The sequence below is a fragment of the Nannospalax galili genome, unplaced genomic scaffold (genome assembly GCF_000622305.1).
Source record: "Nannospalax galili isolate Female #2095 unplaced genomic scaffold, S.galili_v1.0 scaffold821, whole genome shotgun sequence".
NCBI classification, from domain to species: Eukaryota; Metazoa; Chordata; class Mammalia; order Rodentia; family Spalacidae; genus Nannospalax; species Nannospalax galili.
Genome location: NW_008345684.1, coordinates 1,572,583 through 1,589,779, shown reverse-complemented (window position 1 = coordinate 1,589,779; position 17,197 = coordinate 1,572,583). Strand labels below are relative to the sequence as shown.

At 38.5% G+C, this 17,197-nt stretch overlaps 1 protein-coding gene across 1 annotated transcript in view; it reads right to left on the bottom strand.

Annotated features, from left to right (window-relative positions):
- Nucleotides 1-17,197, bottom strand: part of Epha6 (EPH receptor A6) — a 1,087,127-nt gene that overhangs the window by 13,903 nt on the left and 1,056,027 nt on the right. Inside the window, exon 16 of the mRNA XM_008841732.1 lies at nucleotides 8,343-8,536. Coding sequence (XP_008839954.1) covers nucleotides 8,343-8,536 — 194 coding nt within the window. The remainder of the gene's footprint in view (nucleotides 1-8,342; nucleotides 8,537-17,197) is intronic.

Genomic DNA, 17,197 nt, shown 5'->3' with positions numbered 1-17,197 from the left:
AAATTCAATCTACAGAAGTGCCTGGGGATGCAATTCTGGAACTATATTCCTGCTGTATTTTCCTCATTTCTCTATACTGTAGTAGTTATATGTTTTCAACATTAAAGAAAAATGTTCTTTAAGTGGCTGGGCAGTGCAGGGAATATTTGGGGATCATATCAGCTATATATTTGCTGTTTATTCCCATAAGTGAAGGCATATACTCTATATCTTTGTATTTACTCAGTGAAAAAACTGGGTTGTACTATACTTAAAATTTTAGGGGCTTTTAATATACTTCATCTATGAAGTTCTTATTTAGCACAAATAAAATCTAACTGCAAAAATAAAAATGCACCTTCTTTTCTTATGATCATATTTTTAGAACAGTGCAATACTGGGAAACTTTGGAGATTTTGTGTTATTCTATACTGTGTAATGTAAAGAATAAGGGCAACTGTGTTGCTAATCTACTGATTACCTTCTGTGTACCTTGAAAAATAACCTCCTTGAGTCTCCACTTACTCATCTGGTCATTGGGAACAGTAGTAGTGATAAGTAGAGAAAGAAGTGATAAAAGTATCCAGTAGGTCAATGACTCTCAACAATTGGCACTAGTTGTTACTGTTCATAACAAAGATTAGGCTATGTATCAGTATTACTGTAAGCGTAGACATTAGTATTATAGTTATCTTATGCCAGTAGCTCATGTGAATTCAATTTAGGTTTTCTAATGGGCAGGTAGGAGTTTTACATTTCCTGATCAATGCTTTATATTCTATCTTCCTTCCACAAAACTGAGTATCATGCTGTTGCAGCACAGGTTTTGACCAGGCAGTTATTCCTGTATCATAAAATATCAATAAAAATACTAGCAACAAAAAAATCAAAACAAAACATCTTGTCCATGACTTGTATATGGACATTAACAATTTTTGCAAGAGATGATTATATATTACCTTCATAGCATTGAGAAGAGTCTTTTGGAAATGGATGGAAATTTTTATATTAAATTTCTGAAAATTAACTAAATTCAAGGCTTTAGCACCATTCAGTCTTGGAATGCTTTTCACCATTCCCTGAGGCACAGGTTCTTCATTTCAGTGTTGGCGTAAATGTTTCTCTACCATCATCATTCACATATTACTGGAAAAGAAGTGCTTGAAAATACAGCTAGCTATACACTTGTATATACTAAGGAAGGTAGCAATTTCTAAGAACTAAAATTTTTTAAACAAAACTTTAATTGAGGTTTTGTACATTTCAAGCAACAGTTCTTAATCAAATTTAGACCCCCCCCTTCCCCATCCATACTCCACCCCTCAGCACTGGACCTCATGGATTCCACCATACATGTCAAATCCTAGCTAGTCAAGCATTTGTTTACAGATGTCATTGAGTGCATATTCATCCACTGGGATCTAGTCAGCTTATCTAGAGACTGTAAATTAGGCATAATCTCCCTCACCCAGTGGTAATCAGTCTCCCATAGTTCCCATTCTAGGCCAGGGCCACCACCCATTTCTCTTGCTCCACTCTGGGCCCTTGTCTGATTAAGTTTACATGGGTCCTGTGCTTGATGCCACCATTGCCACAAGTTCACATGTGCAGGCTTCCAGTGGTCTGAAAACCTCTGCTTCCCTGTGTTCATGAATCAGCCCTGGTTCTTTCAATCTTTCTGCCCCCTCTTCTGCAATGGTTCTTGAACTGTGGGTGGGAGAGGTTTGATATAAGAGTCTTATCCAGGAACACTCACTCTTCACTCTCCTGTTCTTTAAAACTTGGCTAGTTGTGGCCTTTTGTGTGCATTGCGCTCTGTTGTATAAGGAAGCTTCATGGGTGAGAGTTGAGGGATGTCCTAATTTTCTCTCTACCCATTGTTCCACTCTGTTCCATGAACCTTAGGTATAGACTAGAAGATAAGACCTTACTGCTGAAGACAGAATATACTTCAGTCCCAGGACTTGGAGCAATGGATCAGGAACTGATCTGGAAGACTTCTACATGAATTTATCCCTCATAATGCTAGATGATAATATGCAAACTGTGAAGGGAGAAAATCAATCAATGGTTCAACCCAGTCCTAACCTAATAACCATAGCAACTAGCATAGTGCAGTAGATAACAGTACTCCCACTGTTATCTGGGGAGTAATCAATAGCTATCTAATTGGACTTAAAGACCTCTCAATGGGAGTGAGCTCAGGGGTGGCACTGTAAACACAACCAAATGCACATGGTTGGAGAGGACATAGAACCTAGAGAAAACCCTATCTCGGTCATATCTCTAGACAAATGAGATTTCTTGCCATATGCTAGATATGTATCCTTATATTTGTAGGCAAGCATACCGTACACCACTCATCTAAGAACTAAAATTTTACAAGATCCCTAATGGCCATGGGGCCAGTGGGTAGTGAGAATATTCATATTCCCTTAGTCTATGCAGGACATGACTTTGGAGCCTATTGACTACTATGTTATGAACTTGCACTGTCCATCTGAGCAACTGCTCCCTATCCTCAGATATTATCTTTGAACTGAACTGAAAAAGTCCATATTATAAGAAAAACTCATTGCCAATGACATGTAGGGGATTTTGAAGTGGGATTAGAAGTGTTATTTTCCTCCCTCCAGCCCCCTTCCTCTTTCTTTCCCTCTTCTTCCTTCCCTCTTTCCCTCTTTCATTCCTTCTGTCCACTCTTTCTTCTTTTCTGCTTGCAATACTAGGAACTGAAGCTAGGGACTTGCTCATATTAGGGGGAGTGCTCTACCATGGAGTTATATCCCTAATCCTGGTGAGATATTTCTATTCCTAGGTGTATTTTCCAACTACATTACAGCTCTGCCAAAAACTGCATCATCTGAATGACTGCAGTTTAGAGGGTTGTAGAGGATGAAGAATGAATGTGCAGAACAATGTGGTAGGGAGGCAGAGGTAGGGCTTAGTAAAGGACACTATAAAGCCACCAGGCCACTTTGCACTATCAAACTACAGGTACCCGGGTACAAACCTAGACTCTATAGGAGTAGCTACAAGGTTGATCCTGAGAGATCAGGGAGAGAACAAATGGAGCGAGAAAACAAATCACAGCCTGTTCTACACATAACCTTGGCCTCAGTCAGCCCCTTTCTACCAGGATTTGTACATCATGTGACAGCTACTAGTACTTCTTTGAGAGGAAATTATTCTCAAGTGAATGATGATGGGGGGTACTACTGGAATTGTATTTGTGGAAGGTTGCCTCCCTACATCAAGCTGGCAATTTTGAAAAAAGTATTTTACAGTTAACTGGACTTAAGGACATAATAGCACCATGGCCTCATATATGCCTGTATACTTTTTTTTTTGAGGATTGTATTTGGAAGTCTTCAAAACTGTGACTGTCCCCATGGGAAAGCATCAGGGACAAGAATGTTAGCAGAAGAGAAGAGCAAGCTCTGCTCCTCCCAAACCTGAAAGCCTTCATTGGTCAACACTTTTCTTATTAGGTACTTCTGAAAGGAAGTTCTTTGGAAAGGAAAGGCCACAGATATGATTTATGAAATTTCCAATATGCTAGTATAAAACTCTTAAACTGTGGGCTTTATAACCTTCCTCACTCTCTTTTGTCATCTTAATTTCTTCCCCTCTTATTACTCTGTCAAGAGAAAGAGTAAAAGTTTCTCAGGTGAACTCTTGAGAAAAAAGCAATTAGAGTGGAATAAAAACCACAGGACATGGTCAATGAAAGAGTATGTCTGTGTTACGGTAGAAGGGAGAGAAACCTGGAGTTTGGGGACACTGAAGAAAAGGAAAGTCTAGTGAGGAGTGGCTGTGGATTGTACAGCCAGGATGTCTCATGTGCGTGTGTTTTGTGTGTGTGTGTGTGTGTGTGTGTGTGTGTGTGTGTGTGTTTTGCATGGTGCATACACATGACTGTGCGAGCATATGCACTTGCATGTGTTGGAAGCCAGGGCAGGAAATCAAGTATCTTATAACACTCTATGCCTCATTGCCTCTCTCTCACTGGGCTGCAAGTTTTGGTTTGGCTGGCTGTCAGGGCAGCAAACTCTTGAGCTCCTCTTGTCTTTGCTCCCAGTGCTGGGGCTACAGCCACATGCAATCATATTTGGTTTTTTTAAGCATTCAAACTCAGGTCCTAATGCTTGCAGAGCAAGCACTCAAGCCATTTCCCAGTGTTCCATTAACATCTTTGAGAGGCATTTAGGAGCAAAGATTGACAGTCTACACTATTCCATGTTTCCTTAATACAGTATCACTCTGTGACAGGTATGTGCTCTGGGACTTAGGAGATGGAGAAGCTTCTTGTATGGAGTTGCTTGTCATCCTAAGCATGAAACAGAGCAGGGCTTCTTTTTCCCTAAGGCGTCTCAGTTCTCTGGGATCAGAGACCATGTGTGTGTGTGTGTGTGTGTGTGTGTGTGTTTGCGTGTGTGTGTTATTAACCATATGGAGTCGGGTAGGGGAACAAGGAGAACTCATTCTGACTGCTGTGATAATAAGAATGCTGATATGGTTTGGGCATGATACCTGAGAACTGTGGTTTCATTTGTTTCTTAAAAACATATTAATAACAGAAGCAGTAGTACATATCTTTTTGTCAGAAACAAGGATAGCAAATCATCCACAAAAAGTTCCATTTGGTTTCTGAGAGATTAGACTTAGAACTGAATCAAACTGTCAACCTTGTATAAAGCACACAAATCCTGGCCTGTGTGTGATGGCCATATAGTGTGCCAGTTATTAAGTCATTGACTTCTGGCTCTCAGACAGGATTCTGCATCTTTTTTGACCTCTGTATCTTTTATTTATTTTTGTCATTTTCTGACTTGAGATTCTTTGTACATGTTTTATAAGTATGTGTGTCCCAGGGGCCTGGTTCCTCCAAGGGGTGGGGCCTGTTGCAGAGAATTAACTGCTGAGAATTAGCCACAGAGGGAGGGGCTTCTGGGCACCATCTTGGGATGGAAGAATGGGCAAGGCAGCAGGCGTGGAGAGAAAGATAGCCCCAGCTTTTCACCTGCGTGGACGTGAGAGGGGCCATTCACTTGCAAGACTGCGAGCCCAGGATGCATGGGCAAAAGTTAATGGAGACTGTGCGTGGGCATGGAAGCAATCTGGAATGGTGGGCTGAGTCACAATGCAGAGCTGGGTGCCACACAAAACTGGGTGCCGGGTGTCAGGTGTTCATTTCTTTGTAAGTTCCTCCATTTCCCCCCCCTCCCTACCCAAGATATAAAATAAAAAATTCAGATAAGAATATGTTATGTGGTTTGTCCCATAGCGCCCTGGGCAAGAGACCCTGAAAAGAGTGAGGGCTGGTCAAACAGAGAGCGGGAAGGTGAAAATTTAGTGGGACAGTATGATAATCATTCACAGTCTCAAAAATATAGTCAAGAAATTATCTGCTTTTATTGAAAAATGGCAACTGCAGCTCCTTCACAGTTACACAACTTTGCTAATGGTCACTGTGACATCTGGTAACCCTGTGTCACAAGAGGAAGCCCAGAGGAAATGATTTACACTATGGGTATGATTATGATGTCCTCTTCCACAAAGACAGACTCCCTATATGGTACTTTTCCATTAGGCTATTCTTTTAATATTAAAACATGTTCATTGTTTTTTTGAGAAAATAGGAAAACAAAAATCAAGAAACAGTTTTTCTACTTATCTGTCCCACAGGAGACAGATTTCTGGAAATAAAAATTAGTATTATATTAAACTTCATCCACTTGTGGCTCAGGGACCACGGTGGGAGAGGGGGTGGAAAAATTGTAAGAACCAGGATTGATTCAGGAACATAAGGAAACAGGTTTTTAGGCCTCTGGAAACTTGCTCATATGTACTTGCAACACTGGTGACAGCATGCACAAGACCCATGCTGACTCAATCAGAGAAAAACCCAGCATAGAACTGGAGAAATGGACAGCAGACCCTAGCTGAGGAATGGTTGGCAATTGATTACTGTTGGGTGAGGGAGGTGTGGATGGAGCAGGGGGTCTGGGTTTGATTGAGGATTGTTGTATGAGAACACAGAAGAATATATATATATTCTCTCTATATATTCTCTCTATCATCTATCTATCTCTCTCATCTATCTGTCTATCTATCTATCTATATCTATCTATCTATCTATCTATCTATCTATCTATCTATCTATCTATCTATCTATCTATCTATCTATCTATCTATCTATCTATCTATCTATCTATCTATCATCTATCTATAATCTATCTATCTGACATCTATCTATCTATAATCTATCATCTGTTTATCATCTATCTATCTACCATCTTTCAATCTATCTATCAATCTATCTATCTATCTATCTATCTATCTATCTATCTATCTATCTATCATCTATCTATTGAGAGAGTATATCTTCTTTAAGAAGGGAGTGACTCTAGATAGGCCAACTAGACTCCAGTGGATGAACTTCTACTGAGGGACATCTGGGTACAAATGCTTGACTGGATAGGACTTAACATACATTACAGAACATATGAAATCTGGTGGGGGGTATCGATGGTCACGGATGGGGGAGGGAGGTCTAAATTTGATTAAGATCCATTATATGAAATGCATAAAACTCAATAAAATATACATTAAAACTTATTACTATGTATTGATATTTTTTATGACTTGCACACCCTCTGCATTGCAACTGTCTTTGCAACTTATAAAAAATGTCCTTGTCAAGGCTGTTCATGAACTCCTGTGTACTCACTGCTAAATCCAATGGATGTGTTTTACTTTGTACTTTACTGAAGCTTGGTGAAGTTTGGGCATCACATTCCTTGAAATGGTCTCATCTTTTGGCTTTTAAGATATGACTCTATCCCTATTTCCCTCATTACCAGTCTGGCTCTTTTTTCTCAGTCTCCTTTGGATATTGTTTTTGGGATCATGGCTTAAATCTTGGTGTGGCTTTCTATTCCAGTTTACCTGCAGTCTTTATATTCTTCATTATTTGTCTTAACTATGCCTTCAGCTATAATCTATATACTGATTTTCAAATTTACAACTCTATCTTAGATCTTAAAAAATTTTAAAATTGTGTGTATGCATATGTGTCTCTGAGGATATGTGCAAGTGAGTGCAGGTGCCCATGGAGGTCAGAAGGTTTTAGAGCCCCTGGAGACCTTTAATTTTTGTAGCTTACATTGCTGAAAACACACACCTGGCTCTGTGTTGAGTCTTGTTCCTTGTTTTGTATTCACAGTCTAAACCAATACTAGAGTGATCTTTCAGAAATGCAACTGTGATCACATCCTTCTCTTGCTTAAACATTGTTCAATGGCTGTCCATTACTTTGGTGATGAAATCCAAAGTGCCTTTCTCCTCTGTGCCCCCTCCTTGGATGATTCCTGTGCTGGACTGCTTTAGGGGAGAGGGGCTGCAGTAATAGTTGAATCGCTAGCTATTTCATGCTTGGCTTCACTTTGCTGAGGCTGCCAATTAGTGATTTAGAGGTGAACTCTTATGTGTTCTGCTGTGAACAGAAGTCTGTTTCAAATAGCCCTTGAAGAGCCTCAGCTTTATTATTACTAAAACTCCACACTGACTTGAACCTGTGACCCACAGTTGAATGTCTGCATATCCTGTGTCTGTCCTGTGAGTCAGGAAGATATGCTTTGGTTATTTCTAATTTAGCCTAAAAGAAGAAGTTGATCCCATTTTTAAGTGTAATATTTTCGGACAGAGATGACCATCTCATTTCCTTCTCCTCCCCTCCTTACAATTGCTTTTCAGAGAGAAATGAGTAGATTTTCTCAGTTCTAGTCACCATTATAAAATGGTGTATGAGTACCTTCATTTTCTTGTCTTGTCATCTGTTCTATTCTGGTTTTAGGAGAGGAAAGTAACAACAGCTAGGTGCGATCATATCAGCAGGAAATATCTTTGCTCCTGGCTGATTCACAAATTACCCCATCTTGCTTGCCATTTGAAATAGAATGACAGAACGTAGAATGGAAGGAAATTACAGGGGCCATGCACACACACACACACACACACACACACACACACACACACACAAATTCTACTACTTATACAGGTAAAGAAGAATCACTAAGGAAAGATATATAGATATCAAAGAGCCACACAGAAAAATGTAGCAAAACAATTCAGGAAGATTAGCTATAGAGAGACAAGGGGAAGATGTTTTCTTGCTTTCAAAAATCCACATTTTTCTTTAATGATAATAATTTATCTGTGCAGCTGATAAATAAAATAAGGTTTATGCAATGTTGACAACTAGACAGTTAACAAGGCAAACTCTTCCCCTCTGTTGTTATTCTTGTCTGTAGCCTGAAAGAAATTATGACTGTCAGGGAAAATCAACATATGCATCTTACACAAGGATGTCCTCCACCAGGGTGTGAAGGGCGCTGGGATTGCGGATCAGTTTGTCAAGGAAGCTGACGATGTCAGTAAATTTTGGCCTGTGATTTCTCTCCTTCTGCCAGCAATGGAGCATCAGTTGGTGCAGAGATGCTGGGCAGCCCATGGGAGCTGGAAGTCTGTAACCTTCTTCAATGGACAGAATGACCTAAACACAAACATACAGAGTACTGGCTTATTTTTGGTACAAAATGTATGTTGAGCAATAGTTTCTTTATATACAAGCAGTAGATGCCAAAATATTGTTAAGGGTTAAAACTACTTATGGTGAGCACACAGGGTCCACGCAAGAGCAAATAGCAAAGTTCTGAACAAGAATTATAAGTAGCTCAATACACCTGCTGACCTTTCTGAGAGGAAAGTATGTTTGAAACATGTGCTACTTGTGCACATGTAGTTAAGTTTCATCACAGTCACAAGAAACAGTTTCTGTGTGATTTAGCTGGTATGTCTTGAATTGAATTGTAGCATCATAAAAGTGGAAAAGGATGCATTTAGTGAGAGCTTTTTGTGACAAACTTTTTTTTTTTTTTTTTGGTCTTTTTGAGACAGGGTCTCCCTGTAGCCCCAGCTGTCCTGGAACTCACTATGTAGACCAGGCTGGCCTTGAAATCACAGAGAGTGTTTTGCTGCATGTATGTAAAGGCACCCATGTTGTTCAATGCCCTCACATGTCAGAAGAGGGCATCAGATTCCCCTGGAACTGTAGTTACAAACAGTTGTTAGCCACCACCTACATATTTTTTGCAATTTTTTTTTAAGCATTGACATCTCATTTTAATTTGAGATGACTCTAAAATATTCTAAATCATGTCACAGGCATTTTGAAGAAAGAAAGAATAATGTAACTTCAGGGCCCTCCTAACTGCTAAGTTTTAATGTTTTCAGAATTAGAGAATGTCAGATGACCACATCAATATTTTTGTGTATGTGTGTGTATGTGTCAGCATGTGTATGTGTACATGTGAATGAGAATTTGCCTGTGTGTGCCTATGTGGAAGCCAGAGATTCACTTCAGGTATCTTTCTCTATTGCTCTCCACCTTACGTGTTGAAACAGGCCTTTCACTGAACCTGGAGCCTGTTGTTCTGACTAGACTAGCTGGCCAGTGAGCCATTGGAATCCTTATATATCCATCTCCACTCAGTGCTGGAGTTAGAAGTATGGGCTGTTACATGCAGCTTCATACATGGATTTGGGAATCTGAACTCATGTTCTTAAGCTTGCACAGCATGCACTTTACCATCTCCCCAGCCCCAGAATAATGTTCAAAGATATTATTTTTGTTCATTTTCTGAGAATTCTAAACATGCACATTGTATTTACATTATTTCTGTGCCTCCAAGCCATGCTCCAACTCTTCCTATGTCCCCTCAATTACTTGGCCTCTTTTTTGATTATCATTGTTATACATACATATATGCATTTTTTTTGTCTATTTGAAACAGGGTTTCCCTGTAGTCCCAGCTAGTCTGGAAGTCACTATGTAGACCAGGCTGGCCTTGAACTCAGAGATCCACCTGCCTCTGCCTCCCACATGCTGTACTACCATGCCTGGCACATAAATGCGCTTATAAATACACACACGTAATACACTGAGTCCATTCAGTGGTGCTTGTTTGTAGCTGTGTTTAGGGATGACCACTTGGGATTAGATAACCTTTCAGGGAGTATCAGTGGCTGGAGAGATGGCTCAGTGGTTAGGAGCACTGGCTGCTCTTGCAGAGGACCCAGGTTCGCTTCCCAGCACCCACATGGTGGCTAACAACTGTTTGTAACTACAGTTCCAGGGGAATCTGATGCCTTCTTCTGCCATGTGAGGGCATTGCACAACATGGGTGCCCTTACATACATGCAGCAAAACACTCCTACACATAAAACAAAAATAATAAATAAAATATTTTTTTAAAAGTGGAATATCAACTAGTTTTGTCATTGTGCAGATCTTGTCAGATGACCACACTGAAGATTTCATGGGTATAGATTCCCTATCATGTCTACAAGGTATTAACTAACAACTCTTACAGTCTTTCTGCCTCCTCCTCTATGATGTTCTCTGAGCCTTAGGTTTAGAGGTTGCATTGTAGATGTTTCAGCTGTGGCAAGACACCCACAGTCACTTATTCTCTGAAATTTGAATAGTTCTGGAAATTTGTAACAGTCTCCATCTGTTGCAAGAAGTGTCTTTGATGAGTGCAAAAGGATACACTTGTCTACAGATATAGGAATACGTCTTTAGAATATAGTAGGAAATTATGTTGTTCTTGCAAAGTGAGAGTAGTAGGTTCTCTAGTGACCCCCAACCAACTATGTGTACTTGGCTATGTTTATAGTACCATGCATGGATGCTCTCCTATTGAGTGGGACTTAAGTCCAATAGATAGCTGTTGATTACACCCAAGAGAAAAGTACCACTATTGCACCAATAGAGATAACTCGTTGGGCCAGTCATTGTGGTTTGTAGGCAGTACAGCTTGCTTAGTACCATTGATTGTTTTTCCCCTTGGCAGCCAACGAAGTACTTTTTGATACTATGAGAGGTAATATTCAGGGAGGAAGCTTCCAGCTCAGTTCCAACTCAATTGCTACAAATCTTGTGTCAGAAGTATGGTGTCTTCAGCAATAGGGTATCACCTTCAAGTTCTGGGAGGGAATCAAGGACTGTGGCAATAGCCTGTGTTATTTTGTGTCTCTTTGACTACACTAACAAACAATTCAAAGGGAGTTTTCCTTTGCCTGGCACTATGATTTTTGTTACATAGCTTTCATCTGTACACATGAACTCATTGTGAAAGAGGGTGTCTCAATGTTCTCTTTCTCTACTTGTTATTTATATATAGAAAGGCCAGTGATTTTTATAGATTGATTTTGTAACCTGCCACTTTGCTGAAAGTGTTGGTTTTTTTCTAGATTTTTTTTGGTGGACTGTCATATATAACATCATTGCATCTGCCAATAGGAACAATTTGACTTCTTTTCTAATTATTTTCCATTTACTTTCTTTATCTTGTCTTATTGCTCTAGCTAGGATTTCAATCACTATATTAAAAAAGGAGTGGGGGGATAGTGACTAACCTTGTCTTGTTTTTGCTTTTCATGGGAATGCTTCGAGTTTTTCTCTGTTTAGAATGATGTTTGCTATGAGTTTGATCCATGTTGGATTTTGTCAAAGGCATTTTCTGCATCTATTGAGATGATCATATGATTTCTTTTACAATATTTATTTTTATTAAATTTTTGTGCATTTCATACAATGTATATTTAGACCATCCCCTCCTATCCCTACCCCATAGCCCCCCTACTGGATTTCATGCATTCTGTTCTATATGTTAAGGCCTATCAAGTCATGTTTGTGTCCCCAGACGTCCCTTAGGGTGAGTTCATCCACTGGCTCCTGGGCAGCCTATCTAGCCTCACTCACTTAAAAAAGACCAACTTTACCTTACCCAGCAGTGATCAGTTGCTAATAGTTCCTAAGGCAAAGGTGGGGCTTCCCCACTTCTATGCTGAGTTTTTGTATGGTTTTAGTTTACATGAGTCCTGTACATGCTGACACCAGTGCTGTAAGTTCATAAGAACAAGTTCCCAACTGCCTGGAAAACTATGTTTCCATCTACCACCTCTGACTCTTACAATTTTTCTGCCCCCTCTTCCACAATGGTCTCTGAGCCCTGGGTATCTCAGGTCTAATATAGGAGTCCTTTCCAGGGACACACACTCTGCAGTCTCTTATTCCCTACATTTTGGTCAGTTGTGGTTTTCTGTGTTAATCACTCTCTGTTGCATGAGGAAGCTTCACTGGTGAGAGTTGAGAGATGCATTAATATTCTCTCTACCCCCTGTTCCATTACATTCTGTGAGCCTTAGGTATAGAGGTTCCATTGTAGGTATGTCTTCCCCTTTGTTCCCATGATTATTTTCCTTCCTGGTTCTTACAGTTATGTCAGGAAATATACTCAGATCTAGGGATTTGGAGCTAAGATCTCCAAACAACGTATTTCATTTTATTTATTTTTTTCCGAGTCTGCGTTACTTCACTTATTATAACAGTTTCTAGTTCCATCCGTTTACCTGCAAATTTTATTATTTCATTTTTTCTTTGCTTTTGAGTAGAAATTAATATACCACATTTTCATTATCCATTCATCAATTGAGGGACATTTAGGTTTTTTTCCATTTCTTAGGTATTGTGAAAAGATCAACAACAAATATGGTTGTGCGACAAATATCTCTGTAGTAGATATTTGGGTACATGCCAAGGAGTGGTATAACCAGATCATATGGTAGATTTATTTTTAGCTTTTTAATGTATGTTTTTATTGAAATTTTGTGCATTTCATATAAAACAGCTTAAACATCTTTATACCCTCACTCACATCTTCATCCCTCACAGCCTCCCCCTTCCCTGATTTCATGTATTCTGTCATATGTGTTAAGGCCTATCAAGTCAAGTTAATATACCCAGATGTACCTCAGTGTAAGTTCATCCACTGGGGTCTAGTCAGCTTATCTAGAGTCCCTCCCTTAAAGAATATCAACTCTCCCTTACCCAGCAATAATGAGCTGCCAATAGTTCTTTAGCTAAGGTTGGAGCCTGCTGTCCATTTCCACAGTTCTGTGCTGGGTTTTTGTTTGATTGGGTTTACATGGGTCTTCTGCATGCTGACACCATTGCTCTAAGTTCATATGAGCAAGGTCCCAGGAGCCTGTTATATTTTGTTTCCTTACATTCATGCACCTCCTCCCTTGGCTCTTCCAATCTCCCCACCACCCCTTCTGCAATGCTTCCTGAGCCCTTGGTGGGTGTTTAATATAGGAGTCCTGTTCAGGTACCTACACTCTGAAGACTCATTCTTTATTTGTGGAATTTTGTGTTCATTGCCCTCTTTTGCATGAGGAATCTTTACCGATGGGAGTTGAGAGATGCATTAGTGTTCTCTCTACCCCTATTGCACTATGTTTTGTGAGCCTTAGGTGTAGAGTATTTTTAGTTCTTTAAGCCTTCTCCACACTGATTTCTACAGTGGTTGCGCCAGTTTGAAATCTCATCCGCAGTGGACGAGGGTTCCCCTTTCCCTGCATTCAGACCAGAATTTGGTATCATTAGTTCTCTTAAACTTAGCCATTCTGACTGGGTTTAGAAATCATACAGGAGCTTTGATTTCATTTTTCTAATTACCAAGGATGTTGAGCACTTTTAAAAATGTTTCTTAGCCACTATTATTTCTTGTTTTGAGACTTCTCTATTCAGATCCATAGCTGCCCAATGAACAGCTGGTGAAGATTTTCTTCCACTCTGTAAGCTTCCTCTTCATTTGATTGGCTGTTTTCTTTGCTGTAAAGAAGCATTTTAGTTTGAGGAGGACACATTTGTCCATTGTTTACCTTAATTTTTGAGTAAATGATGTCCAATTTAGAAAGCCCTTTCCTGTGCCTATACTTTGTAGGGTATACTACATACATACATACATACATACATACATACATACATACATACTGCCTATGTAGTCTTCTAAGTTTCAGTGTTTTAGGGTTCACATAGACGTCTTTGATCCATTTGGAGTTGATGTTTGTGCAGGGTGATAGGTATGGGTCTAATTTCATTCTTCTACATATGGAGATCCAATTTTTTCAGCACCATTTGGTGAAGATGCTGTCTTTTCTCCAGTTTGTGTTCAGTACTTTTGTCATGTATCAGGTGGCTGTAATTGTGTGCATTTATGTATGGGCTTTCTATTTTGTTCCATTCATCTAGTTTGTTTTTGTGCCAATACCACTCTGTTTTCATGACTAAGTTCTGTAGTATAGATTGAAATTTGGTATGGTAATCCATATGGCATTTGCTCTTTGTGATCAGAACTGCTTTGGCTATCCAGGGTCATTTATGTTTCCATATGATGTTTAGGATAGATTTTTCAATTTCTGTGAAGACTATCATGGGGATTTTGATTGGTATTGCATTGAATCTTTAACTTGCTTAAGTATAATGGTCATTTTTCACTATTTTGATTCTACCAATCCATGAGCATGGGAGATCTTTGCATCTTCTATCTAGTGTCTTCTTTAATTTCATTCTTCAAAGACAAAATTTTTATTGAAGAGGTGTCTTTAATGTCTTTGTTTAGATTTATCCCTAGATATTTCTCGAGCTATTGTGAATGAAAATGTTTTCCTTAACTCAGTCTCTGATTGCTTGTTATCTGTATATAGAAAGGCTACTGATTTTTATAGATTGATTTTGTAATCTGACACTTTGCTAAAAGTGTTGATCATTTCTAGGAATTTCCTGTTGGAAAATTTGGGAACACACACACACACACACACACACACACACACACACACATATATAATCAGCAAATAAGGATGACTTCTTTTCCAATTAGTACCCCTTTAATTTTCTTCTCTTGTCTTATTGCTCTTGTTTGAGTTTCATGCACTACACCAAAGAGGAGTGGGGATAGCAAATAGTCTTGCGTGCTTCCTGATTTTAATGGGAATGCTTCAAATTTTTCCCTATTTAGAATGATGTTTGCTTGGATTTGTTGTGTATAACCTTAATTATGTTGACATATGTTTCATCCAGTCCAATTCCCTCCAGGACTTTTATCATGAATGCAAGTTGGATTTTGTCAAAGACCTTTTCTGCATCTATTGATCATGTGATTTTTGTCTCTAATTCCATTTGTATGCGCATTTATTTTATTTATTGACTTATGTATATTAAATCATCCCTGCATCTCTGGAATAAAGTCTATTTGATCATAGTGGATGATATTTTTGTTGTGTGTTTGTATGTGGTATGTATTTTGTTGAGAATTTTTTGCATCTATGTTATTAGGGATATGGGCTTATAGTGTTTTTTTGTTCCTTTTATATGATTTTGGTATTAGAATAATACTGGATTCACAGAAGGAGTTTGGAAATTCCTTCTCTATGTCTCTCTTTTTGAATAATTTAAGTAATATTGGTTGTAGATTTTTGAAGGTGTGGTAAAATTCTGTGAATCAATCTGAGTGTGGGCTTTGTTTATTTGGGAGGCTTTGTATTACTGTTTCAATTTCCTTATTTGTTATGGGTCTATTTAAGCTGTTAATCTATTCTTAGTTTAACTTTGATGGTTTCCATTAATTTAGAAATTTGTCTATTTCTTTCATATTTTCAAATTTGTAAAGTATAGGCTTGGTTTGTCTGTCTTGTTTATCATTTCAAAGAACCAGCTCTTAGAGTCATTAATTCTTTGTATTGTTTTGTTTCTATTTCATTAATTTCTGTTCTGATTTTTATTATTTCTTCTTGTCTGCTGGGTCTAGGTTTGTATTTTTTCTAGCTTTTCCAGATTCTTGGGTTGTGCTGTTAAGTCATTTGAATGTGTTATTTCTGATTGTTTTTGGTGGTCTTTTTGAGACAGTGTCTCCCCGTATCCCCAGCTGGGCTGGAACTCACTATGTACACCAGGCTGGCCTTGAACTCACAGAGATCCACCTGCCTCTGCCTCCTGAGTGCTGCGATCATAGGTGTGTGCCACCACTCCCAGCTATTTCTGATTTTTTAATGTTGGCACTTAGAGCTATAAAGTTCCCTCTGCTTTTTATGTGGTTCGGACCCAGTCATCATTCAACAGTTTTTTTTTTTTATTAATCTCCATGAGTTTATATAGTTGCTAGAGCTTCTTTTGCTGTTGATTTTAAGCTCTGTTGCACTCTGTCAGCTCGGATACACGGAATCATTTCAAATTTTTGAATTTGTTGAGGATTGGAAATCAATGTTTTACCATTCATCTCATGTTACATTATTGAATAAGATATTTTCTCATTTTTGACTCTTTGCTACCAAGTAGGCTTGGATTTAAATCATTTTGCCATAAGTTTTAGTAAAACATAAATGTATAAAAACACTTTTAATCAATCCATATTATTCTAATAACTTATGGAAATAATCATGAAAAATAAGATAGAATTGCATTACAGAACAATGTTAGGAAGGTGTGATAGTCAATTTACCAGTTATAGATTACAGGTACCTAGAATAAAATACATCAAGTAAATTAATATTGTGTGGAAAAGCTGCCTTTATTGAATGCTTACTACGTGCTCGGTCCTTCTGATATTTTTATTTATGTGCTGCTTAAAATTACTCAGTATTATAGCTATTATTATTCATACCATGAATCATCAAAGTTTAGACTCAGAGAAGTGAGGAAATTTGTATAGATTCACATAGTATGTGGAAGAATTAGAACTTGAATTTAATTCCTTATGACTTTAAGATTTCTGAACTGGCTGTGATGACAAACACCTTTAATCTCAATACTCAGAATGAAAGTCTTATGTACATCTCTATTATTCCATCTACTACTTTGTATTGTATTTCATTTTCAATTCACTTTTCCTCTTCGGCATGCATACATTAACGTAGCAATTATGCCTCTAGATTTTTCATTCTCCTCACTTAGTATAGTGTCTGACACAGTAGTAAATGAAGAAAATTTTGGATTTTTCTTGATGAAGAAACTTTTTTGGGGGGGGCAAAATTTGAACTATTAAGCTACTCTAAATAGACTCAGGAGATAGCAGGATATCATTTGAAGTCCCCTGAAAAACAACAATAATTAAAAAAAGTCATCAAGCAGCACTGTCCAAAAATGTTCTCATGAACTCATTGGTGTTTATCTAGACAAGCCAGGAAACCAGGGGCTTGCTCTTTTATAAGAAGAAGAACTTAATTGCTTTCAGCTTTTGGTTGATGCCTTTCTTTCATCCCAGAAGAATTTCTATTTTCCACTGTTTTTTCCAGGAAACTCTTGTAAGGA